This window comes from Biomphalaria glabrata, chromosome 1 (assembly GCF_947242115.1).
Source record: "Biomphalaria glabrata chromosome 1, xgBioGlab47.1, whole genome shotgun sequence".
Taxonomy (NCBI): Eukaryota; Metazoa; Mollusca; class Gastropoda; family Planorbidae; genus Biomphalaria; species Biomphalaria glabrata.
Window position 1 is genome coordinate 3,889,910 of NC_074711.1, and position 22,359 is coordinate 3,912,268.

Below are 22,359 nucleotides of genomic sequence, written 5' to 3' on the forward strand. Positions count from 1 at the left end.
AATGATTCAGTCCTGCCTGTGGGTGCATGATAGTGTCGGAGATCAAGCAGTGATTCAGTCCTGCCTGTGGGTGAATGATAGTGTGGGAGATCAAACAATGATTCAGTCCTGCCTGTGGGTGAATGATAGTGTGGGAGATCAAACAATGATTCAGTCCTGCCTGTGGGTGCATGATAGTGTCGGAGATCAAGCAGTGATTCAGTCCTGCCTGTGGGTGAATGATAGTGTGGGAGATCAAGCAATGATTCAGTCCTGCCTGTGGGTGAATGATAGTGTGGGAGATCAAGCAGTGATTCAGTCCTGCCTGTGGGTGAATGATAGTCTAAGACTAAGACTAAGACTAAGACTGCTTTATTGATCCTTACGGAAATTTGTTGTGATTGCAAGGACTCGTTTCTCGTATAAAGACAACACAACAGAAAAATACACATAAATACAACAGACAACATAAAGAGTTCATTCAGCGACTACACACAGGTATCTTGGTGCATTTCATGTTCCCTGATCAATGAGTGGCGGTGATAGAGTCTGACCGAGTGAGGTACGAACGAGTTTTTGTACCGCTCCGTTCTTGTTTTGATTGACAGCAGTCGCCCACTTCGCGACGACCTGGCGTAGTTCTGATGGAGCGGGTGGCCGTTGTCTTCCAAGATTTTTTCGATTTTTCTTAGGCACGTTTGTTCAAAAAGTTCCTTTAAATGTGGTAATGTTGTGAGTGTAATTTTTGATGCTTTTTTAATGATGTTTTCTAGACGTTGCAACAGTTTAGATGAGGCGTTGCCTTGCCAACAACTTATTCCGTATGTTAGCAGATTTTGTACAGTCGCGCCGTAAAATGTCTCAAGGATCTTCTTATTTAATTTAAAACTGTTGAGTTTGTATAGAAAAAAGAGTCGCTGGGCTGTTTTCTTTGTCAGAGTTCCAAGGTGGTCTTCCCATGAAAGCTTGTTGTTGATGATAATGCCTAGATATTTATATGCCTTTACTTGTTCTATAGATGTAGTGTTTATTTGCAGTTCACGTATAGTTTGTTTTTTCTTTCTAAAATCTATTATAAGTTCTTTAGTTTTTGTTACATTCAGTTCTAGAAAGTTGTCGGTGCACCAGTTTGTAAACTCTTCTATCGAGCTTCGATACTGAGTTTCGTCTCCTGAAATAAGACCGACTATGGCAGTATCATCAGCGAATTTAATGAGTTTAACTGAGTCATAGATGCTTCTTATGTCATTAGTGAAAAGAGTGTATAGTACAGGAGAAAGTACACAACCTTGTGGAGCACCCGTACATAGTACTCGAGTTGACGATTTGGTGTTGTTGACTTTAACATACTGGGGCCGTTGGGTTAAAAAGTTTAGAACCCATGCTTGCAAGTAAGGGCTTACATTTAAGTTACTCAGTTTGTTTATCATTAGATGTGGCTGTATGGTATTGAAAGCCGAGGAGAAATCTACGAAGAGGACTCGTGCATATGTTTTGGGTATATCGAGATGCTTATAAAGCTGGTCCAAAAGCAATAGAATGGCATCCTCAGTTCCTCTAGCTGCTTTGTATGCAAATTGGTGAGGGTCTAGGCTGTTATTGACTTTTGCTACAAGTTGTTTAAGGATATATTTTTCAAAACATTTCATAACAATAGGTGTTAGTGCTACTGGGCGGAAATCATTTAAGCAATCTATTTTTGGTTTCTTAGGCACTGGTATGATTTCTGAAGTTTTCCAGATGTTTGGAATTACGCACGTTTGCAATGACTGGTTAAAGATATGACAGAAGATAGAAGAAATTTGCTCCGCACATAGCTTGATCAGCTTGCCACTAATTTTGTCTGGTCCACAAGCTTTTGTTACGTCTACTCTTTTAAATAACAATGTCACTTCATCCTCCGTTACAAAATTGACGTAGGGCTCTTGTTTTCCTTTGGACAGAGTGTTGAAAAGTTCTTTGTGTAGATCAACAAAATCTTCTTTGTCAAAACGAGAATAAAAATAATTTAGTTCGTTGGCGAATTTCTCATCATCAGCCACTAAAATTTGTTTTCGTTTTGAGGCGCAGCCTGTTATTTTCTTTAATCCCTCCCAGCATTGTTTTGAGTTGTTCTTTGCAAAGAAATTCTCAATTTTTTCTTTGTATGTTTTTTTCCCTTCAATTATTGCTTTTCTCAGTTTATCTTTAGCATTTATAAACTCTTCGTTGCTAGCCTTATACTTTGTTTTCTTTTCAGTAATAAGGTGTTTGATTTTTTTGGTCATCCAGGGCTTATTGTTTCCATAGACTTGTATTGTTTTTGTTGGAATTGTTAACTCCTCGCAGAATGATAGATATGAGGTAACAGTTTCTGTTAGTTCGTTTATATCTGGACAGTTCTCAATAAAGATTTCCCAGTTAGTTTTCTCAACGCATCCTCGTAGTTTTTCTACAGCCTCTTCAGACCACATCTTGACCGTTTTTATAACTCTCTTTGTAGTTTTAAGAGTAGGTTTGTAATTTGGTATAAGATGGAGTAATACATGGTCAGATTCTCCAAGTGGGAACAAACTTTTACATTTGTAAGCCTGCTTAATGTTTACGTAGCATATGTCGAGCGTTCTGCCCTGCCTTGTGGGGAGGGAGACATACTGGCAATAGTTTGACAGTGTGTTGTCAATATTTAGGTTGTTCAAATCTCCAGTTACGATACAAACAGAGTCCGGGTGTTTTGATTGTACATTGTGTAACACATCAAAAATTATTTCCGACGCAGTCGCTGTGTCAGCCGTCGGTGGTATGTACACAACAACACACACCTGGGTGAATTCTCTAGGCAAGTAGTAGGGCCTAAGTGTGACACACATAAGTTCAATGTTAGGGTCACAAATTTTATTCCTGATGTTCACATTATTGGCGTTGCAGTATTCCTTGTTTATATAGATTGCGAGTCCTCCTCCTTTTGACTTTCCACTATTAATTGTTCTGTCTGCTCTATAAACGTAAAATTTATCGAGATCAACAGAAGGGAGATCAAGCAGTGATTCAGTCCTGCCTGTGGGTGAATGATAGTGTGGAAGATCAAGCAGTGATTCAGTCCTGCCTGTGGGTGAATGATAGTGTGGGAGATCAAGCAATGATTCAGTCCTGCCTGTGGGTGAATGATAGTGTGGGAGATCAAGCAGTGATTCAGTCCTGCCTGTGGGTGAATGATAGTGTGGGAGATCAAGCAATGATTCAGTCCTGCCTGTGGGTGAATGATAGTGTGGGAGATCAAGCAGTGATTCAGTCCTGCCTGTGGGTGAATGATAGTGTGGGAGATCAAGCAATGATTCAGTCCTGCCTGTGGGTGAATGATAGTGTGGGAGATCAAGCAGTGATTCAGTCCTGCCTGTGGGTGAATGATATTGTGGTAGATCAAGCAGTGATTCAGTCCTGCCTGTGGGTGCATGATAGTGTGGGAGATCAAGCAATGATTCAGTCCTGCCTGTGGGTGAATGATAGTGTGGGAGATCAAGCAGTGATTCAGTCCTGCCTGTGGGTGAATGACAGTGTGGGAGATCAAGCAGTGATTCAGTCCTGCCTGTGGGTGTATGATAGTGTGGTAGATCAAGCAGTGATTCATCGTGCCTGTGGGTGAATGATAGTGTGGGACATCAAGCAGTGATTCAGTCCTGCCTGTGGGTGCATGATAGTGTCGGAGATCAAACAATGATTCAGTCCTGCCTGTGGGTGCATGATAGTGTCGGAGATCAAGCAATGATTCAGTCCTGCCTGTGGGTGAATGATAGTGTGGGAGATCAAGCAGTGATTCAGTCCTGCCTGTGGGTGAATGATAGTGTGGGAGATCAAGCAGTGATTCAGTCCTGCCTGTGGGTGTATGATAGTGTGGTAGATCAAGCAGTGATTCATCGTGCCTGTGGGTGAATGATAGTGTGGGAGATCAAGCAGTGATTCAGTCCTGTCTGTGGGTGAATGATAATGTGGTAGATCAAGCAGTGATTCAGTCCTGTCTGTGGGTGAATAATAGTGTGGTAGATCAAGCAGTGATATGTCAATGTGGTACATTAGCAGGGAAATTCATATACATTTACACTAGTCAAAGCTTTGCAATGTCCCCCACTGTTCCTTCAAGGCCTGCCTTAGGTAATTGGAGACCCTGGGCGAAGTGAATAGTCACTGAATAGGGTGGCCCTAAATGAAATAGAGAACTAACAAATTAAGACCTATAAAATATGCAGTGAGTTATAAACTGTCCATCATCTCTATCTAAATCAACAAATAAGTTACATTTAAATAGCACCGATAGCACTATTGTACTTCATACACGATTCATACACGATTCACCAGGCTAGAAATAACGTCTCGACATTTCACCAAAAGGAAGTCTAACAAGTAGATCTAAACATTCATGAATAAACATTGAATCATAGTAGAGACTTACAGCTAGTACACATAGAGCAACAGGGTTCTGTTTTCTTTAAGATTTGATCCATGGTTCGTAATTTTAATTTTTTTCTATTACATTTTTTTTGAGTCCTGTGCGAGGCCCTTACCAATTGGAGGCCCTCGGCGGCTGCCTAGTTTGCCTATGCCTAAGACCGATCCTGGTTCCCTTTCCCAAATACGCCACTGCACGTGACAATGTCTAGCACGTAAGCTTAATTTTTCCCCCAGTTCTTTCTTTTCGTTGCTTTATTGCCCGACTTTTTTTTTCATTCTGTCTTTCTAAAGGAAGACTGTTCTTCTGTTGGACGCCATTTTGTTTTGCATTTGCGGAAGCAGCAAAACAACAACAACAGAAAAACAAGTTTATTGGTGTAAACTTATATTTGCTTTGTTTTAACCTTAAACAATGAAACCGTTTTCCATCTATACGTTTAATACACAGTCTCCGCATCAAATGTTAACACACACTCATGTACAGACACACAAACACACCACACACTTGCATTTTTTTTCACACTGGCAATCACACTTTTGTTTTGTTTCGTTTTATTTTGATTTCATTAAACTTTTTTGATCGGAACAGCGGCCTTGACATTTAATGAAGCAAATCTCATTGTTTAATTGTTCATGAACAAAGATTAAAAAAAAAAAAGTTAGAAAAAAAAAATACGGAATTTAAATCAAATCATGAAATGTATTTGATTCGCTAAGTTTCATGGCACATTTTTAATTAAATGACAAAGACGAAAGCGATGTCAAGATAGGGGGACAGAACTAACAAGAAATTGATTGGTTCAAACATTTACACACGAGCCCGCTTTGCTTGAAGTAGGCTATCCGTCGGCACATTAAGCACGTCCGTGGGGCATCAAAAATAAAATGGACAGAATTCTCAAAACTGTTTCTCATGTTGAGAGATTGTGATCCTGTGTTGCTAGAGAGTTACACTCACATTTTAAATGTTTAAACCTGAGACAGCACTATAGTCAAAAGAAGTACTATAAGATGATTGACACATTGCTAGGTTGGGGGAGATGGAGATTTTCTTAAAAGGAGCACTAGAGTGTCCATCTAATGCAGGGGTTCTCAACGTTGTATGCTCCGCGACCCCTTTTTACAACCCCCCACTCTGTTGCGACCCCTTCCACATACACACATGAAGCAATAGAAGAATAGACAATAACAATCCATTTTTTCGATGGTCTTAGGCGACCCCTGGCAAATCTTCAATCGACCCCCCCCCAAGGGGGTCGCGACCCACAGGTTGAGAACCCCTGATCTTATGCGTTTGGTATATGGGGGGGGGGGGATTGACGGTCGTTGACTTGAAGCACCAAACTGCTGGTAGACAAGTAAACCGCTGTAGGCATTATCCATCGTTATAAAACTTGAAATAAATTGAATAACTTCCTTGTCAACAAGACTAAATATATAACTTTTATTATAATATAGACATAATCAAGTTAATATGAGATCAAAACAAATGTACTAGGCTTTAATAAAAATATTTTTTAACAAAATCTAACTCATTACAATAACAAAACTTTTCAGTCTCGCGTTCTGGAGTCGTCTGTCCTAAGACAGCTGACGACAATGCTACCTGTGTTGCATCATTCACAACCAATCGCTAACCTCTTCACACCGTCACCATAGAAACACGCGAAACACACCCAAGAACAGGGGAGGGGGGGGGGAACCAAAGATGAAAAATAACGCAATGACTTCATCCTTTTTCACGTGCATGGCCCATAACTGCACCCCATCCCTTCTGTGATAAAGTTGAGAGGCTTGGGTAGAACAGAATACATTAGATGTCTCACTCTCATTAGATGATATGTTTATAGTGTTTGGCCAGAGCATACGCTCCTTCAACTATGAAATTAGGAACCATAACTATAAAGATAACTTACCAAGGAATAGACTTGGTGAAAGAGTATATGTTTAATTTAATTCACAATCAAATGGATACAAACTGTATGATGTTCTTTTCAATGTTATGCTCAGTATTAATATTTGAGACGGAAGGTCCTTAGTTGTTCTTTCCGCAATAAAATGCCAAAAAGGGAGAAAAGAAGAGAAAGCGATAGCAAAAAATGTGGTGGTAATATAATGAACACTAGAGACAAACGTAGGAACTTGATTAAAAAAAAAAGGAATTTCGGGGCACCATATTGAAAGATAACAGTTTTACAACTAAATAATAAAAATAAATTTGCACTACAAGTAAAAAAAGCAACCTTAGACATTGGATTCCACAATGATTAAAAGTACACAAAAGCTATGTTCTATTACTGAAGAACTTCGCTTAAAAATGCTGAAAAGTACACAAAAGCTATGTGCTATTACTGAAGAACTTCGCTTAAAAATGCTGAAAAGCACACAAAAGCTATGTGCTATTACTGAAGAACTTCGCTTAAAAATGCTGAAAAGCACACAAAAGCTATGTGCTATTACTGAAAAACTTCGCTTAAAAATGCTGAAAAGCACACAAAAGCTATGTGCTATTACTGAAGAACTTCGCTTAAAAATGCTGAAAAGTACACAAAAGCTATGTGCTATTACTGAAGAACTTCGCTTAAAAATGCTGAAAAGTACACAAAAGCTATGTGCTATTACTGAAGAACTTCGCTTAAAAATGCTGAAAAGTACACAAAAGCTATGTGCTATTACTGAAGAACTTCGCTTAAAAATGCTGAAAAGTACACAAAAGCTATGTGCTATTACTGAAGAACTTCGCTTAAAAATGCTGAAAAGTACACAAAAGCTATGTGCTATTACTGAAGAACTTGGCTTAAAAATGCTGAAAAGTACACAAAAGCTATGTGCTATTACTGAAGAACTTGGCTTAAAAATGCTGAAAAGCACACAAAAGCTATGTGCTATTACTGAAGAACTTCGCTTAAAAATGCTGAAAAGTACACAAAAGCTATGTTCTATTACTGAAGAACTTCGCTTAAAAATGCTGAAAAGTACACAAAAGCTATGTGCTATTACTGAAGAACTTCGCTTAAAAATGCTGAAAAGTACACAAAAGCTATGTGCTATTACTGAAGAACTTCGCTTAAAAATGCTGAAAAGTACACAAAAGCTATGTGCTATTACTGAAGAACTTCGCTTAAAAATGCTGAAAAGTACACAAAAGCTATGTGCTATTACAGAAGAACTTCGCTTAAAAATGCTGAAAAGCACACAAAAGCTATGTGCTATTACTGAAGAACTTCGCTTAAAAATGCTGAAAAGTACACAAAAGCTATGTGCTATTACTGAAGAACTTCGCTTAAAAATGCTGAAAAGCACACAAAAGCTATGTGCTATAACTGAAGAACTTCGCTTAAAAATGCTGAAAAGTACACAAAAGCTATGTGCTATTACTGAAGAACTTCGCTTAAAAATGCTGAAAAGCACACAAAAGCTATGTGCTATTACTGAAGAACTTCGCTTAAAAATGCTGAAAAGCACACAAAAGCTATGTGCTATTACTGAAGAACTTCGCTTAAAAATGCTGAAAAGTACACAAAAGCTATGTGCTATTACTGAAAAACTTCGCTTAAAAATGCTGAAAAGCACACAAAAGCTATGTGCTATTACTGAAGAACTTCGCTTAAAAATGCTGAAAAGTACACAAAAGCTATGTGCTATTACTGAAGAACTTCGCTTAAAAATGCTGAAAAGCACACAAAAGCTATGTGCTATTACTGAAGAACTTCGCTTAAAAATGCTGAAAAGCACACAAAAGCTTTGTGCTATTACTGAAGAACTTCGCTTAAAAATGCTGAAAAGCACACAAAAGCTATGTGCTATTACTGAAGAACTTCGCTTAAAAATGCTGAAAAGTACACAAAAGCTATGTGCTATTACTGAAGAACTTCGCTTAAAAATGCTGAAAAGCACACAAAAGCTATGTGCTATTACTGAAGAACTTCGCTTAAAAATGCTGAAAAGTACACAAAAGCTATGTGCTATTACTGAAGAACTTCGCTTAAAAATGCTGAAAAGTACACAAAAGCTATGTGCTATTACTGAAGAACTTCGCTTAAAAATGCTGAAAAGTACACAAAAGCTATGTGCTATTACTGAAGAACTTCGCTTATAAATTTTGTACGCCAGATACACCAAAAAATAGCTCTCCATTTTGAAAGTCGCCAATAACTCAGCACCAATTAGCACAATCAACTATCTTCTGCTGCATGTTCCACTAGTATTGTGGTCACAGTTTCAGGCGCGCCACTTATGAGCATAGGCTCTTGTATTACTGTACACACGCTATTTATTCGTAGCCACAAAAAAATCTTCCTTCTTAATTAACTACGAGCACACGGCTGAGAATCTAGGCTCCTGAAGCTGCGACAAAAATAATAATGTCCTTTAATATAGCCAACATTTACGTCCAAGACAAATACGGGGAGTTCGCTCCTAGTGGTATAATTATAAAATCATGAAAATAACCTTTCTTAGTTGGGCTTCGTTAGCTGATGGCGGAAATAGAACGACAATTTATCGATTGTTTCCTACGCTGCTAGAAAATAAGCCACTGCAGGATCTATTAAACGATCAATAATTGAACTTATTACAATTTTTTTAAACATATACATTGAAGACTGATGGACAGGGGAGAGTATAATAACAGACATTATAGTGGAGCCTCTAAATGTGACGTTTTTATGCCCAGCATAATATTTTATTATTATAACTTTGTATAACAGCTCTTGTTACTTTAATGTTTCTTTTTTATAAAGTTTGTATCAAGTCTGTCTGTCTGGGTGCAATCGTGTACACGTTATTTCGCTCACTTCCCGTTCTCAGATAAAATTGAAACTTTGCATGATTATTCATTGTCTATGGCAACACATGAATCAATCAGAAAATTAACAAATGAGTAAATTAATTAGTCTTAATTAATGTTTTTGTTCCGCAAGGTTGTTAACGCCAGAAGTGGTATTGGTGTTAAGCTCATCATAACCTATAAAATGCTTCCAATGGCACGTGTCTCAAATAGCCAGTCCAACTCCTGGCCTTCACCCTGCCAGGCGCGTGGTCCAATTTGGAGCAATCGGTACAATCAGCCTAAAGCCGGCCCTGATTATAGCCTACCGATTTGTTACGTCCTAAGCATGGACATAAATAAATATAGACTGGCCGATTAAAGAGTTTTATGAAACGAAAATGTATGACTTGCAATTTTGTGTACTTTATTATACAGCATTTATGAGCAGTATGAAAGTTAAGTATTCATATCTATTTCAGCCCTAACCTACATAAGTATTACATATATTGTAAATTAGGAGGCAGTGTAGTTTTCTTTAATCTCTAAGAATGAAGATCATGCAATTTTTCATAATTCGGAAATCCGAATACAATAGATATACATGTTTTCAAGTTACATGAAGTTACTTCCTTCGGCCAGTCTATATTTATTTATGTCTTTGGTCCTAAGTTAGTATAGCTGTTGGTGTGCATTTGTAGTCACGAAAAAGAAATGGTGAAAAATATTATGCCCCCCCCCCCTACCGGCTAACTTAGAACGTACTATAACAGAAAAATTGTCAGAATTATTTGCTATGAGTCTATATTAGGTTGATATAACTGTATTAGAAAAACGCAGAGAACAATTGTAGACCTATTTGTGACAGACCTTTTTCTTTTCTATAAAACACTGGTAGTCTTTTTGATCATTCAAATCAATATCGATCTTCGTGTTTACATCTATATTGTTATAGTACTAATGCTGAGGTGTATGGTAATGGTCGTATTGAGTTTGCATTTGTTTGGACCACTAAAATATCTTCAAATAATGAAGCTTTATCGTGCCTCGTTGAAATCTGCATAACATTCCTTGCTGGGCTTTTTAACCTTTCAAAGAGACCACCCAGAAGTGAGTAATGTTAAGAACGTCTCCGGAACAAATCAGCAAAACAATCAATGTGAAGCAACAACGGTGGTTGTTTGGATAATCCTATTTTTTGAATTGTCTTTCTTTTTTTTTTTTTTTTTATGTGCAGATTGACATAGGGGAGACTATGCTGCCGCCAGATTTACTTCCCTTTGTGAATTGGAGTCAAGCCAACACTAGTGGTTTCAACACTTCAATCCCATTCAAAGATGCCGCCCAGGTATAGATCTAGATAGTCTGGTATTTCTATACAAATGTCTAGAGAAATGTTTTTTTTTTTATTACAGAAAACAATATATAAAATATAGATCTGTAGATCTGTACCTAAATTGGATCAGGCGATTGGGAAAGCTTATATAAATAACACACACAGCTGCCCCTGTAGTGGAGCAGTCATAAAGTACATACATGTATCCATATATTCATTAGATACTTCAACTCTATTATATAAAGTCATTGGTTTACCTAAACTCTGCTAAGTCATTGGTTTACCTAAACTCTGCTAAGTCATTGGTTTACCTAAACTCTGCTAAGTCATTGGTTTATCTAAACTCTGCTAAGTCATTGGTTTACCTAAACTCTGCTAAGTCATTGGTTTACCTAAACTTTACTAAGTCATTGGTTTACCTAAACTATGCTAAGTCATTGGTTTACCTAAACTCTGCTAAGTCATTGGTTTATCTAAACTCTGCTAAGTCATTGGTTTACCTAAACTCTGCTAAGTCATTGGTTTACCTAAACTCTGCTAAGTCATTGGTTTACCTAAACTCTGCTAAGTCATTGGTTTTCCTAAACTCTGCTAAGTCACTGGTTTACCTAAACTCTGCTAAGTCACTGGTTTACCTAAACTCTGCTAAGTCACTGGTTTACCTAAACTCTGCTAAGTCATTGGTTTACCTAAACTCTGCTAAGTCACTGGTTTAACTAAACTCTGCTAAGTCACTTGTTTACCTAAACTCTGCTAAGTCGTTGGTTTACCTAAACTTTGCTAAGCCATTGGTTTACCTAAACTCTGCTAAGCCATTGGTTTTCCTGGCTGATTTAGGCAACCTTAATTAAATTTTTATGTGTACGAGTCTGTCCTAGAACATGGACTACGAAATATGCCTAGTAGCTATGTGACTCGTTTGATTTTATTACCAAGCTTATATCAGACTCACTCTGTCAGTCCGTCTGTGTGTCTGTCTGGTAAAAAGTTTGAATATGTTTTTTCTCCTATTTCCCATTCTCGAATAAATTTAAAACTTTCAACAATTATTCATTGAACCTGACAAGACATGTATGAACCAAAAAAATTCAACAATTAGATCTAGTTCATTCATTCTTGGTGATTTATTATTTTGTTTCATTTTGAAATAAGGCGAATAAATGCTACTTGATGAGAGATGTGGAAATATGTATCGATTTAGTCCTCTTATTACGTTTTGACACATTTTTTTCCTCCCATTTCCCATTCTCGGATCAAGTTGAAATTTTGCAAAATTATTCATAGTCGATAACAATACACGAATCAATCAAAAAAAAAAATTAACCAATTATTTAATCATTTAGTACTGATTCTTTAATTTAGTTTTAGTACAAAGGGAGATAAGCCACATAATTTTTAGATAAATAGCAGTAATTAGCGGTTCCTTTCTTAGATAAGCTTTTTTTTTAAAAAAATGTTATTGCTTGTTAGTTATTTTATTTGTAATGATATGTAATTTTTACTCAGTGTTTTATGCAATATTGCTATTTGCTACTTTATTGTACTCCGTCAGTCCCGAAGTGTTTCTCAGCTTAATGGTTTTACTAGTGGTGTCACTCGAGTCTAGATCAATGTAACTACTCATTTGCAATAAATATATATAACTACAATATGTATATAAGAGCGAAATTATAATCTAATTTTTTTTTGTGTAAATTTTTAGGCACTTGGAGGCCCTAAGGTGAAGGAAATAGAGTGGCCCCAAGTGAAATAGAAAAAAAAATTAAGGCCGAAAAGTTTAACTTTATATAGCGCCGATAACACGAATGTGCTTCATGGACGATTCATGATTCATGACGATTCATGATCACCAGACTACACATAACGTTTCGATATTTCATCAACAGGAAAAGACAATGGTCTTCTAACATCTGTAGTCTAACAAGTAGTTCTAAACATTTGGGAATAAACCTTGAATTATACTAGAGACTTAGAACGAGGCTAGCAGACATAGAGCCATAGAGTTCTGCTTTGTTTGAGAACGAGGCTAGCAGACATAGAGCCGTAGAGTTCTGCTATGTTTGAAAACGAGGCTAGCAGACATAGAGCCATAGAGTTCTGCTATGTTTGAAAACGAGGCTAGCAGACATAGAGCCATAGAGTTCTGCTATGTTTGAAAACGAGGCTAGCAGACATAGAGCCATAGAGTTCTGCTATGTTTGAAAACGAGGCTAGCAGACATAGAGCCATAGAGTTCTGCTATGTTTGAGAACGAGGCTAGCAGACATAGAGCCATAGAGTTCTGCTATGCTTGAGATTTGATCCATGTTTCGCAATTTTTTCCTTTACTAGTAATTTTGAGTTTTATGCGACGACCCTATCGGAGACCCTAAAGGCCGCTACCTAGTTTGCCTATGCATAAGGCCGGCCCATGTCACACTTGTAATTACAAAAGGTGTGTGTGTGGTCTTTGGACTACGCGTTTAGAAATAAGATACATTTATTCCATTAACTCTTTCACCTTGTTTTGCCGTATATACTGGCAAATAGTGGCAAAACAGCTCTATCTAATAGGCTGGTTTGCCAGTATACTGGTTTGGGGGGTGGGGGAGGGCTTCTAAAATTACTCAGTTACTTGTAGTCATGGTTTTTGAAGTATAACGTGAATGGACGTAAAAACTTGTTTTAAAGTACCTCAGTTTATGCAAAAAAAAAACAGGAATATTTTCTTGGTATAATTATGGTTACATAATATTTGAATCAGTGCAATTTTTGTGTGTTGATACGTAAACATAAATATGTATATGCTATACCTGGATGCAGTGATGGTAGGGGTAGGCCTAATAAAAGATTGCAGGTATCACAATTGAAGGTACACTGTTGTTTTTAATTTTAAATTTAGAAAGTTCTAGCGGTGGTGGATAATAAAAAGTAGAATCTATTTATATAGATCTACATCTAGATCTATGTAGTCAAAATTTACCGTTTATGAGATAAAAAAAATATGTTGATAATCCTGAATTGTAAACAACTTGTTGCTATTTCACTGCTTTCGATCAGTCGTGAAACGACTATGGTTCATCTCGAACACCTTTTCATATGGCTGTGGAGACCTATTTTTGAAAGACACTCCCGTCCACATATATTGCATGTCAAGGTGGCTTTCTCTTTGGTGGTAGAGGAGCTGGCCATTTTCCGTGTGGCACGCTTTTCTACACGAATCGAGGCCCATGTTTTCTCGTTGTCCATAGCTTTCTTGGTCATCGTCTCTCTCAAACTAGTGCGGTCTAAGGCTATGTCTTCCCAATGGTCAGTATCAATGTTCACTGATTTTAAATCCTTTTTTATCACATCAACGTAACTTAGGTGGGGGCGACCAGTTTTTCTGGTCGTTATGCCCACGTTTAGCTTCAGGATGAAAGAGTAAAACCTAGAAAATCACTGCAATTAGTTGAGCGCAGACGGCATGACCTGTGAGTGCTAGTTAAGCCTACTAGATCTAGATGTAGATATATGGCCCTGTTAGCCCTTTTAGGTTTTATATATTGGCCAGTCGAAGAAATGTTGCAGAAACCTGTCAAATAAGTCTAGAGGATCTGAGCATCAACAGAAAATACTGCACCCTTTCCCATCGTTTGATTCGATTCGAATATAAACAACAAATAAGTGTTCCTATTGTTCTAATTGATGTACTTAAATGATGAATTCATATAAATACATTTTACAATATTTTTATTTTAATTCAAGGGGTGTAACCAAAATAAATTAAGTAAATAGCACTGACTTGTTTCCCTTTACATATTTAAAATAATATGACAATGGGTGCTTTCAAAACTTGTATAACCACTAGATCAACATTCTGATCTATTATGTGACATTCGTTCAAGAAATGTTAATAAAACATTGTTGTTATATACTGCCTATATTGAACTAGACCTAAAATTGTTTTATTTTTTTTCATTCACACAGTATTCAATCTTTATTGAAATATTGTTTTTTAGCTTCATGCTGGATTTATGGCAGAGACCATTCACTTATTCAGTGCTTTTGGGGCTCAGGAGTCAGAAGCCAGAGCTACTGCTGAAAAGATTTTGGAAGTAGAAAAAATTTTGACCTCCGTGAGTTCACAGTTTTAAAAGATTATTTTTATTTATTGCACATCTACACAATACAATTATGGCTTTTATATAGCTCTACTTTCATGCTTATAGCATGCTCAGATCGCTTTGGTCCAATCTCATTTCTGGACCAGGTGGGGGAGGGGGTATCTAGTTTTTACATGCTGCCTTTAGGCGCTCAGTAAACACAACTCTGCTCTAATCGGGGGGTCGAACCTTGAGCCTCCTTCATAGGTAGCCAAGCCAAGACAAGTTTAAGCGTACTTAGCCTTTCGAGCACGCTTCCCAAGTAAAGAGAAACACTTGTCAATTTAGTACTTTGTCTCTCTGTGGCATTTTACGCCTTGAGAGATGATCTTTTCCCTTTGCAACTTCTTATGTGACCGAAGAGGTCAATAGTGATACACAGTTGTAGTCACAGGTTCGACATCTGTAATCACCCTTTCTGTTTCTGGTGTTTATGCTATTAGCTATCATGGACCCTTCCTTTATGCAGGCTCTTCATGTGGATCTATCCATCACCTCTTTTTCCAAAAATTTTAGTGTCAATTTTGAAGAGCTTCATGTTTGCATTACATCAGTACAATTTAAAAGTTGGCACCCAGTGTCTCTCCTGCCTTCTATTAGATCGACATACAGAATGTCTTGTGGGAGTTGACCTTGTGGCATTCTGTAAACATGTCCAAGCCAAGGCGTCTGCAGCTGATAACAGCACAGATGTCTTGGCACCCTGGTCCTTGCAATTTTTTCCTCATTTGTTATTTTATCTTACCACCTTTTTTTTTAAAGTACGCCTTAAGCATCGAAGTGGAAGATATTCAGCTTTTTTCCTGCCAAGAATATTTACCACTCTATTCACTGTAAACTTTCACATGAATTCTATTTATCCATCTCTATGAATGTCTATATTTAGACTATAAGCTGTTAAAACTTAGGATGTACCATAACTTTTTTTCTAGTGCATTTCTGAAGAGACCTTAAAGAACCTCTCAATTATTTGTCTGGTATCCATTATCAAGTATTCCTGGGGCTGCATCTGTGGAAATATTGTCACTTTTCTGGTTTGGGTGTCTGTATAATATGCAAAAAGGCATCACATTATCTGTTGGTCCAGCTTATAGTTTCTAAAACCTTTTCATTTTAAAGTCATCAGCTTTAATATACTTTTGACACTAACACTAATTAGTGCTTCTTGCTAGATGTTTGTTTCTTCTGTTGCAAAGCTATTGATTCTAATTCTGAAAACAATAATAAATTTTAAGCAAATAGAATTTACTGATCAAAGTTCTTGTCCTCAGGCCTCTGTTGGACTTCATTCGATACACAACAGATTCAAAATGTATAATGTTATGACAGTGGCGCAGTTGGTACAAAACTTTTCAATGGTGAGACATTGTCATAGTTTCATTTGTCATATTTTATTGTAAAGTCAAAATTAGAGTTGGTGTTTTTTTTTAATTAGTGTAATTAATTAATCTTCTTCTTTTAATAGTTCTAACATGTTTATTTTATAAAATAGTAAAGATTTTAATTTTCTTTATTCTCTTTGTTTTGTGGCTGGTTTGTTTAAACAGTTAATATCATTAATAACATAATATGATGTTAAGCTCATCTGTTTCTTTGGACAATTGTTAATGAGCACAAATAAATGTCTCTTTAAGTACTCTTGGGGTGTGTTGTTTTACTTTTAACTAGCTTTGTTAGAACTGTTTCTAATTGTCTTATATGTCTTATATGTCAAGTATTTACTTTTAGGATGAATTCTTTCCTTATTTATCAATGTCTAACTTCTACTAGATTGAATGGTCTGAGTACTTCACTGCACTTGGTTTCAGCAACATTGATGGTGATACGGATGTTGTTGTTCTCTATCCATCTTACATGGCCAAATTAAACAGTTTTTTCCATGAATACTATCACAATAAAGAAAAGAAGAGGTAAACTATTTCATACTTTTTATTTGTTTCATATCATTTCATACTTTTTATTTCTTTAATTAACAAATCATTTCATACTTTTTATTTGTTTCATTAATAAATCATTAATAAATCATTTGTTTCATTAACAAATCATTTCATACTTTTTATTTGTTTCCTTAATAAATCATTTAATACATAATTTCAACTTTTCTCTTTTACTCTAATGGTAAGTGAAATCTAGTTAGAGAGTTTTTAAAAGTTTCTCTTTACATTTTCAAACCTTTTTTATTTAATAAATGTCCTGCCCTTTTTTTCAACCTTGTAAAATGTATGTAAAATCATATTCAAGCTTAAGGCATTGTCTACTAGCCTAAAGATTAAGGGTGAGTGCTGTATTTCACCTGACTGTGCAGACCCACTTTTGACTAGCATATTTTGTCATATTTGATGCAAACAAAGCAGTTTCTGCCAGGATTTTATTTAAGTTATCTTTTTGAAGCCTGCCTCTGTCATTTGCAAGGGCTTTTCTTTGATCAGGCATCAGTTTCTCCTCACTAACATAGTGGAAAACAAATCAGGCACCAAACAGCTTGTGGAAAAAAGTGCCAGAGCTAATTAATAAGGTCATGGGTCACACATTAAAACTTTATATTGAATAACCAGTATCATGTTATATTGAAGATTTTGTTTTAATTAAATTATTTTATCTTCACAGTATCTTACGAGACTATCTTGCTCTCAGTCTGGTCAGGTCATTCCGACCTTTCTTTGATAAGTCAGTGTTTGAAATGCTAGAAACAGGTAAGCCAGTCACTACCAAGTGGTCAGCAATCTAATATATAAATTAGAATGTAAGGAGTATATATATATGAACAAATCAGGTAAACTCGTTTTCACAGTAGTTTATATTTGATATCAATCTGTTGGCTTAACCAATCTTCACACTCTACTTTCATTTCATGGCAAAACAAAAAAATGGGTAAAGGGAACATTCGCCATGTTTTACATACATCTAAATCCAATCCACTAGAACAGTAACTAAGGCCTGCAGGCCCCAGGTTATATCTTGCTAATGTTTTATAAATTTGAAACCTACATTTAACATAGAAAATAATTTCCCCAATCTCCAGTAAGGGGCTGAACTCAATGATAAGCAAAAGCGCATACCATAACACAGAGCAGGCATATTAATAATATTAATTGTTCATTATGATTTTGCTGTATTGTAGCTAAAAATTAGTCTGCTATTTAGACATAACAAAGACATGAGCACAGCTAAACTTTTAAATATTTTTAAGAGATCATGTAAACATAAAAAGATTCTCTTGAAACTTACAGAGGAAGAGGAAATGGAAGAGCCATGGAAACGGTGTACATTTTATACCAACAAAGCCTTGGGGTTTGCTACAGGTGCTCTCTATGTTAAGGGAACTGACTCTGAGGGCAGTGTTGAAAAGGTTAAAACTAAGAGTTACTATATTTATGAAGCTTTTTAGTAATTAAAATTTTGTTTCTCAAATTCAATTTTTATTTATTATTCAATAGTGTATGATTGAGAACAATATAGTATAAATATTTTAACAATTGTTACAAAATTGATTATCCACATCTTAGATTTTACATCATTCAATACGATAATACAATTTCTATTTAAAAAATAAAAATATACATGTATTTAGTTTTGTTGATAAAATGTTTCAAGGAAAAAATAACTGTAACATAATATTTTTTGCCTAATTAAATTTCAGTATTTTTGTTACTTTGTTTTGTGAATATATTGTAATGTACTGAAGAATATAGTTCCTAATTCCTAATTTCAGATGGAGAAACTTATTACTTATGTGAAGAATGCATTCAAAGATTTCTTGTTAAATAAATACTGGATTGACAAAAGAACGCGCACTAATGCAGAGAAAAAGGTTAGACACAGTCCCTGTACAAGCATTTGTCACTTTCTCTGTGTTTATGGTTATTTTTAGACAGAAAATAAGATTCAGCTTGTATTAATCTAATTGGAGTTGCAGTTTTCTCAAATATTTTTTTTTAAACATTAAGGCTTATAAAAATATTTTAATACTTGCGTCTTAATAACGTAATTCTGTAATTTTATTATTTCAGGTTGATGCTATCATTGATAAAATCAGTTACCCATCCTTCATATTGAACACCACTTTTCTCAACAAATATTATGAAAATGTAAGTGATGCTGTCATTATTTTCACTTGTACTCAGAAAAATTGAAAGTAGATTTCTAAGTTATCTATTTCTTAATGCAATGTGTCATTATGTTTGGTTTGGGATGGTGTTTAGGATGTTGTATGGGTTATAAGTGTCTGCATCAAAGGATTTGAACAGTCCTGATGTAGACATGATGCCTGGTACCATTCATCACAGGTGTCATATTGAATGGCTTTCTGTTTCATGGTGCATACTTTTTTGCAGATGTTGCATCTATCTTTAGATCTGAGTCCTGGGTTTGATTCTACATCTCTTGCTTTTAATATTAGGAGTGATAGGTATTTATTTTGGCTGTTTCTAATTGAGAACTTCCATTTGTGAAGCTTAATCTTCTTGAATGTTATGGATGTGTATGTTAGATTATTTTTGAAGTTGCATAGATCTATAGTGTGATGATTGATAATGACTGTTTATCCCAATAAACAGTCAGAGCAATTTCATGATGGCTGTTATTTGTACTTACTTACTTTTCTCTGTAACAGTTTCAGGTCATTCAAAATGATTGGTTTTCTAATCTCCTCTCATGGAGAAGATTTTTGTTAGGAAACATGAACTATGACCTCCAGGCTAAACCAGACAGACAGTCCAGGCAAGTGATGTATTCATATTATTTCAGTATATGTTGGCTTTCTTTTAGCCAACTTAACAACTTACAGTGATGACTTTTTTAGAAGTGAAAAACTCTTTAGAATAAAAATGGTATGTGGGATGTGTAACTGATAGGCATAGGCCTACTCTTATGTAACAACTTTAATGCCCTACTTTTACGTAACAACTTTAATTTCTTTTACCTAAAAACACAACATCCTAATTGTCAATGTCTATATTTCTTTTTTGATATCTTTCATTTTATTTTGAAAGACAGAAATGTTATTCTTTTATTGTTTTTATTTACTTTCAACATTTGTATAACTTGTATAATTGCTATTTCTCGTTATCTCAAAAAATTAGTCATCATAGTGTTTTTACTTGTTTGCAATACTTCACTATGGCTAATTGCTCATTAAGTTCTGATCATTTCTTTTTTTTTTTAGGGGGGAGTGTATCAGGAATATTTTTGTATGCTGCTTTAAGTCTCTCTCTAAATGCAAGCTATCCTAAGTTAAATCTCTAAGACAGTGAAAACCTGTTGTTAGGCTACTATGCAGTTCATACCAGTCAGTGGAATCGGGAATAAAACTAGCTTTAATTTTATAACTTTAATTCTTAACTAATCTCCCTATCTTCTTGCCAGCTGGTTGCGGCCACCAGTCACAGTCAACGCTTACTACTCTCCCACCAGAAATGACGTCATTTTTCCCATCGCCATGTTTCATTTACCATTTTACATTCCAGATGGACCAAGGTATGACAATTTATTTTAAATTTCTGTAGGTTGGTTGGTTGGTTGGTTGGTTGGTAGGTAGGTTGTTTGGTTGGTTGGTAGGTTGGTTGGTTGGTTGTTTGGTTGGTAGGTAGGTTGGTTGGTAGGTTGGTTAGTAGGTAGATAGGTTGGTTGGTTGGTAGGTTGGTTGGTTGTTGCTATCATCATTGTCAAAATATTTTTGTACATTGTTTAGTTTTTAAATGACTTTTTTTTACTACAGCTTTTATGATAAAATATGTTACTTTAACTATGTTATATACATTGTATATATTTATCTATATGTTTATAAAAGAACATTCTGTGTGTCCTGTGCTAAGAGTGTACTAAACTTATATGTCCTTTAATACATGTAAATATTCTATTTCCCAGCCTTTTAAACTTCTTTTATAAGATAAACCATAAACATGTATGTTCTATACTTAGTCATCATAAGCTTTCATCTTTTTATTATTTCCTTTCAGTGCTGTGAATTTTGGTGCGATGGGTTCCATTATTGGACATGAAATAACACATGCTTTTGACTTTCAAGGTATAATAGAATATTAACAGCAGTTGCCACATAAATAAGATGCTAAAATTTGTTAAAAATATCTATACATAACTTAAATGCTCAGAGCAAATTTTAAACTATACTAAATAGGTCAAATATTTTCTTTGAGTGTTCTTTTGTTTATAAATATAAAGTTAGACTTCTTCAAAGATCATATTTAATCTTATCTTAAAAATTACACACGTTACTTCAAAAGAGAAAATTATTACATTAAATGTGGGTTAATTATATCGTTGACTAGGTCGACAATATGATGGCCAGGGAAAGCTGACTGACTGGTGGGAGAAACAAACGGCTTCCAATTTTTTGGAAACAACAACATGTATGAAGGAACAATATGGCAACATCAAAGTCCGAGGAGTCAAAGTAAGTCCTAATATATGTAAGAACAGAATATGTCTTGACATGTAATGACCTAGATTATGAAAGTTATAGAAATAGAAAAAAATACTTTTCCTAACAAAAACATTATAATGTTAAATATGAAAATGAAATTAAACTTACAGATTGATGGTGATTTTACCTTAGATGAAAACATTGCTGACAATGGAGGTCTGAGGGCTGCTATGTATGTACGTAAAAGTTTTATTTTGTACTGAAATATACCACAATTAGGATTACACTTATTATTATGACTAATAGTCTATTGTGTGAAGAAATTGTTTTATACATCATTGTTTTTTTTTAAACCCTTCAACACCTCAAAGGCTTATCAGTTGTGGATTGACTCATTCGGAGAGGAGAAACACATTGCTGGGGTCAACATGACCATGTATCAAGTGTTTTATACAAGCTTCGCTCAGGTAGGGTGAAACAATGATGTGTTTAGTCTATAGAATGCATACTACAAGACCAGGCAGCCATCCTATATTCGTTTTTCTTCTTCCTCATTCTCATTTTTATGTTGGAGCATTCAGATGACTAGACCAAATCAGAGAGCTCTCCATATAGTTTTCTTTCCATTTGGGTGTTTGGGGGCCATTGTCTTGTTTGGGCCTCTTGGTAAAAAGAGCAGTTTTGAAGGATATGGTCAGCATTCTCTGGTGACACTCCACATGGGCAGATTTCACTGGTTCCAATTTTGAGCTTCCAGTACATATGTTGTCTCTTTCTGTTGTGTCCGGTCCTGAGTCAAAAGATTAGACATTGATCTTGTTGGGATAGCTTTTAATAGGTATCTCTTTCTTGTGATTAGAATGAGAATTTGTCCATTACTCATTTATTCTATTCACTATTAGTTGCTTCATTTCTTCTGGATAGAGTGCAATGTTTAATTGTGTGTTTTTTCTCCCACATTTGGTGAGTGTGTCGGCCTTGTCATTTCATATTTGTTTAAATTATTAGTATTAATTTTTTTTATCAAATTGCTTTTATATAGTGCATCTTTTAGTTTATATGATGCTCAGCTCAGTATGGTCAAACTCAAGCCCTTAAGCCATAGCCAAGCAGTTTTGGTCTCTCTGCCACACCAAAGTAGCATCAAAAGTCACAAAAATGCAATTGTAGCATAAAAGAGTTTCAGCTGGTGGTGTGGCAGTGCCTGCTGTAACTCCTCAGGGAACATCAGAATCATATTTATGTGTTTACACTTATTGAGCTTCTGCACTGCATAAACCAAGTTATAAACAATTTGTTTTTAAATTGTATCTATTATTTCTAAAACTTTCTATTAGCTTGTATA

At 35.6% G+C, this 22,359-nt stretch overlaps 1 protein-coding gene across 11 annotated transcripts in view; it reads left to right on the top strand.

Annotated features, from left to right (window-relative positions):
• Positions 1–22,359, top strand: part of LOC106076031 (endothelin-converting enzyme homolog) — a 259,051-nt gene that overhangs the window by 233,250 nt on the left and 3,442 nt on the right. For all 11 annotated transcript variants that reach the window (XM_056010793.1, XM_056010949.1, XM_056010876.1 and 8 more), the window contains 14 exons: positions 10,410–10,520; positions 14,489–14,605; positions 15,904–15,990; positions 16,403–16,542; positions 17,240–17,325; positions 17,863–17,981; positions 18,345–18,443; positions 18,643–18,720; positions 19,245–19,351; positions 19,997–20,107; positions 20,590–20,657; positions 20,920–21,044; positions 21,185–21,250; positions 21,386–21,476. In XM_056010793.1, the coding sequence (XP_055866768.1) occupies positions 10,410–10,520; positions 14,489–14,605; positions 15,904–15,990; positions 16,403–16,542; positions 17,240–17,325; positions 17,863–17,981; positions 18,345–18,443; positions 18,643–18,720; positions 19,245–19,351; positions 19,997–20,107; positions 20,590–20,657; positions 20,920–21,044; positions 21,185–21,250; positions 21,386–21,476 (1,405 nt within the window). The remainder of the gene's footprint in view (positions 1–10,409; positions 10,521–14,488; positions 14,606–15,903; positions 15,991–16,402; positions 16,543–17,239; positions 17,326–17,862; positions 17,982–18,344; positions 18,444–18,642; positions 18,721–19,244; positions 19,352–19,996; positions 20,108–20,589; positions 20,658–20,919; positions 21,045–21,184; positions 21,251–21,385; positions 21,477–22,359) is intronic.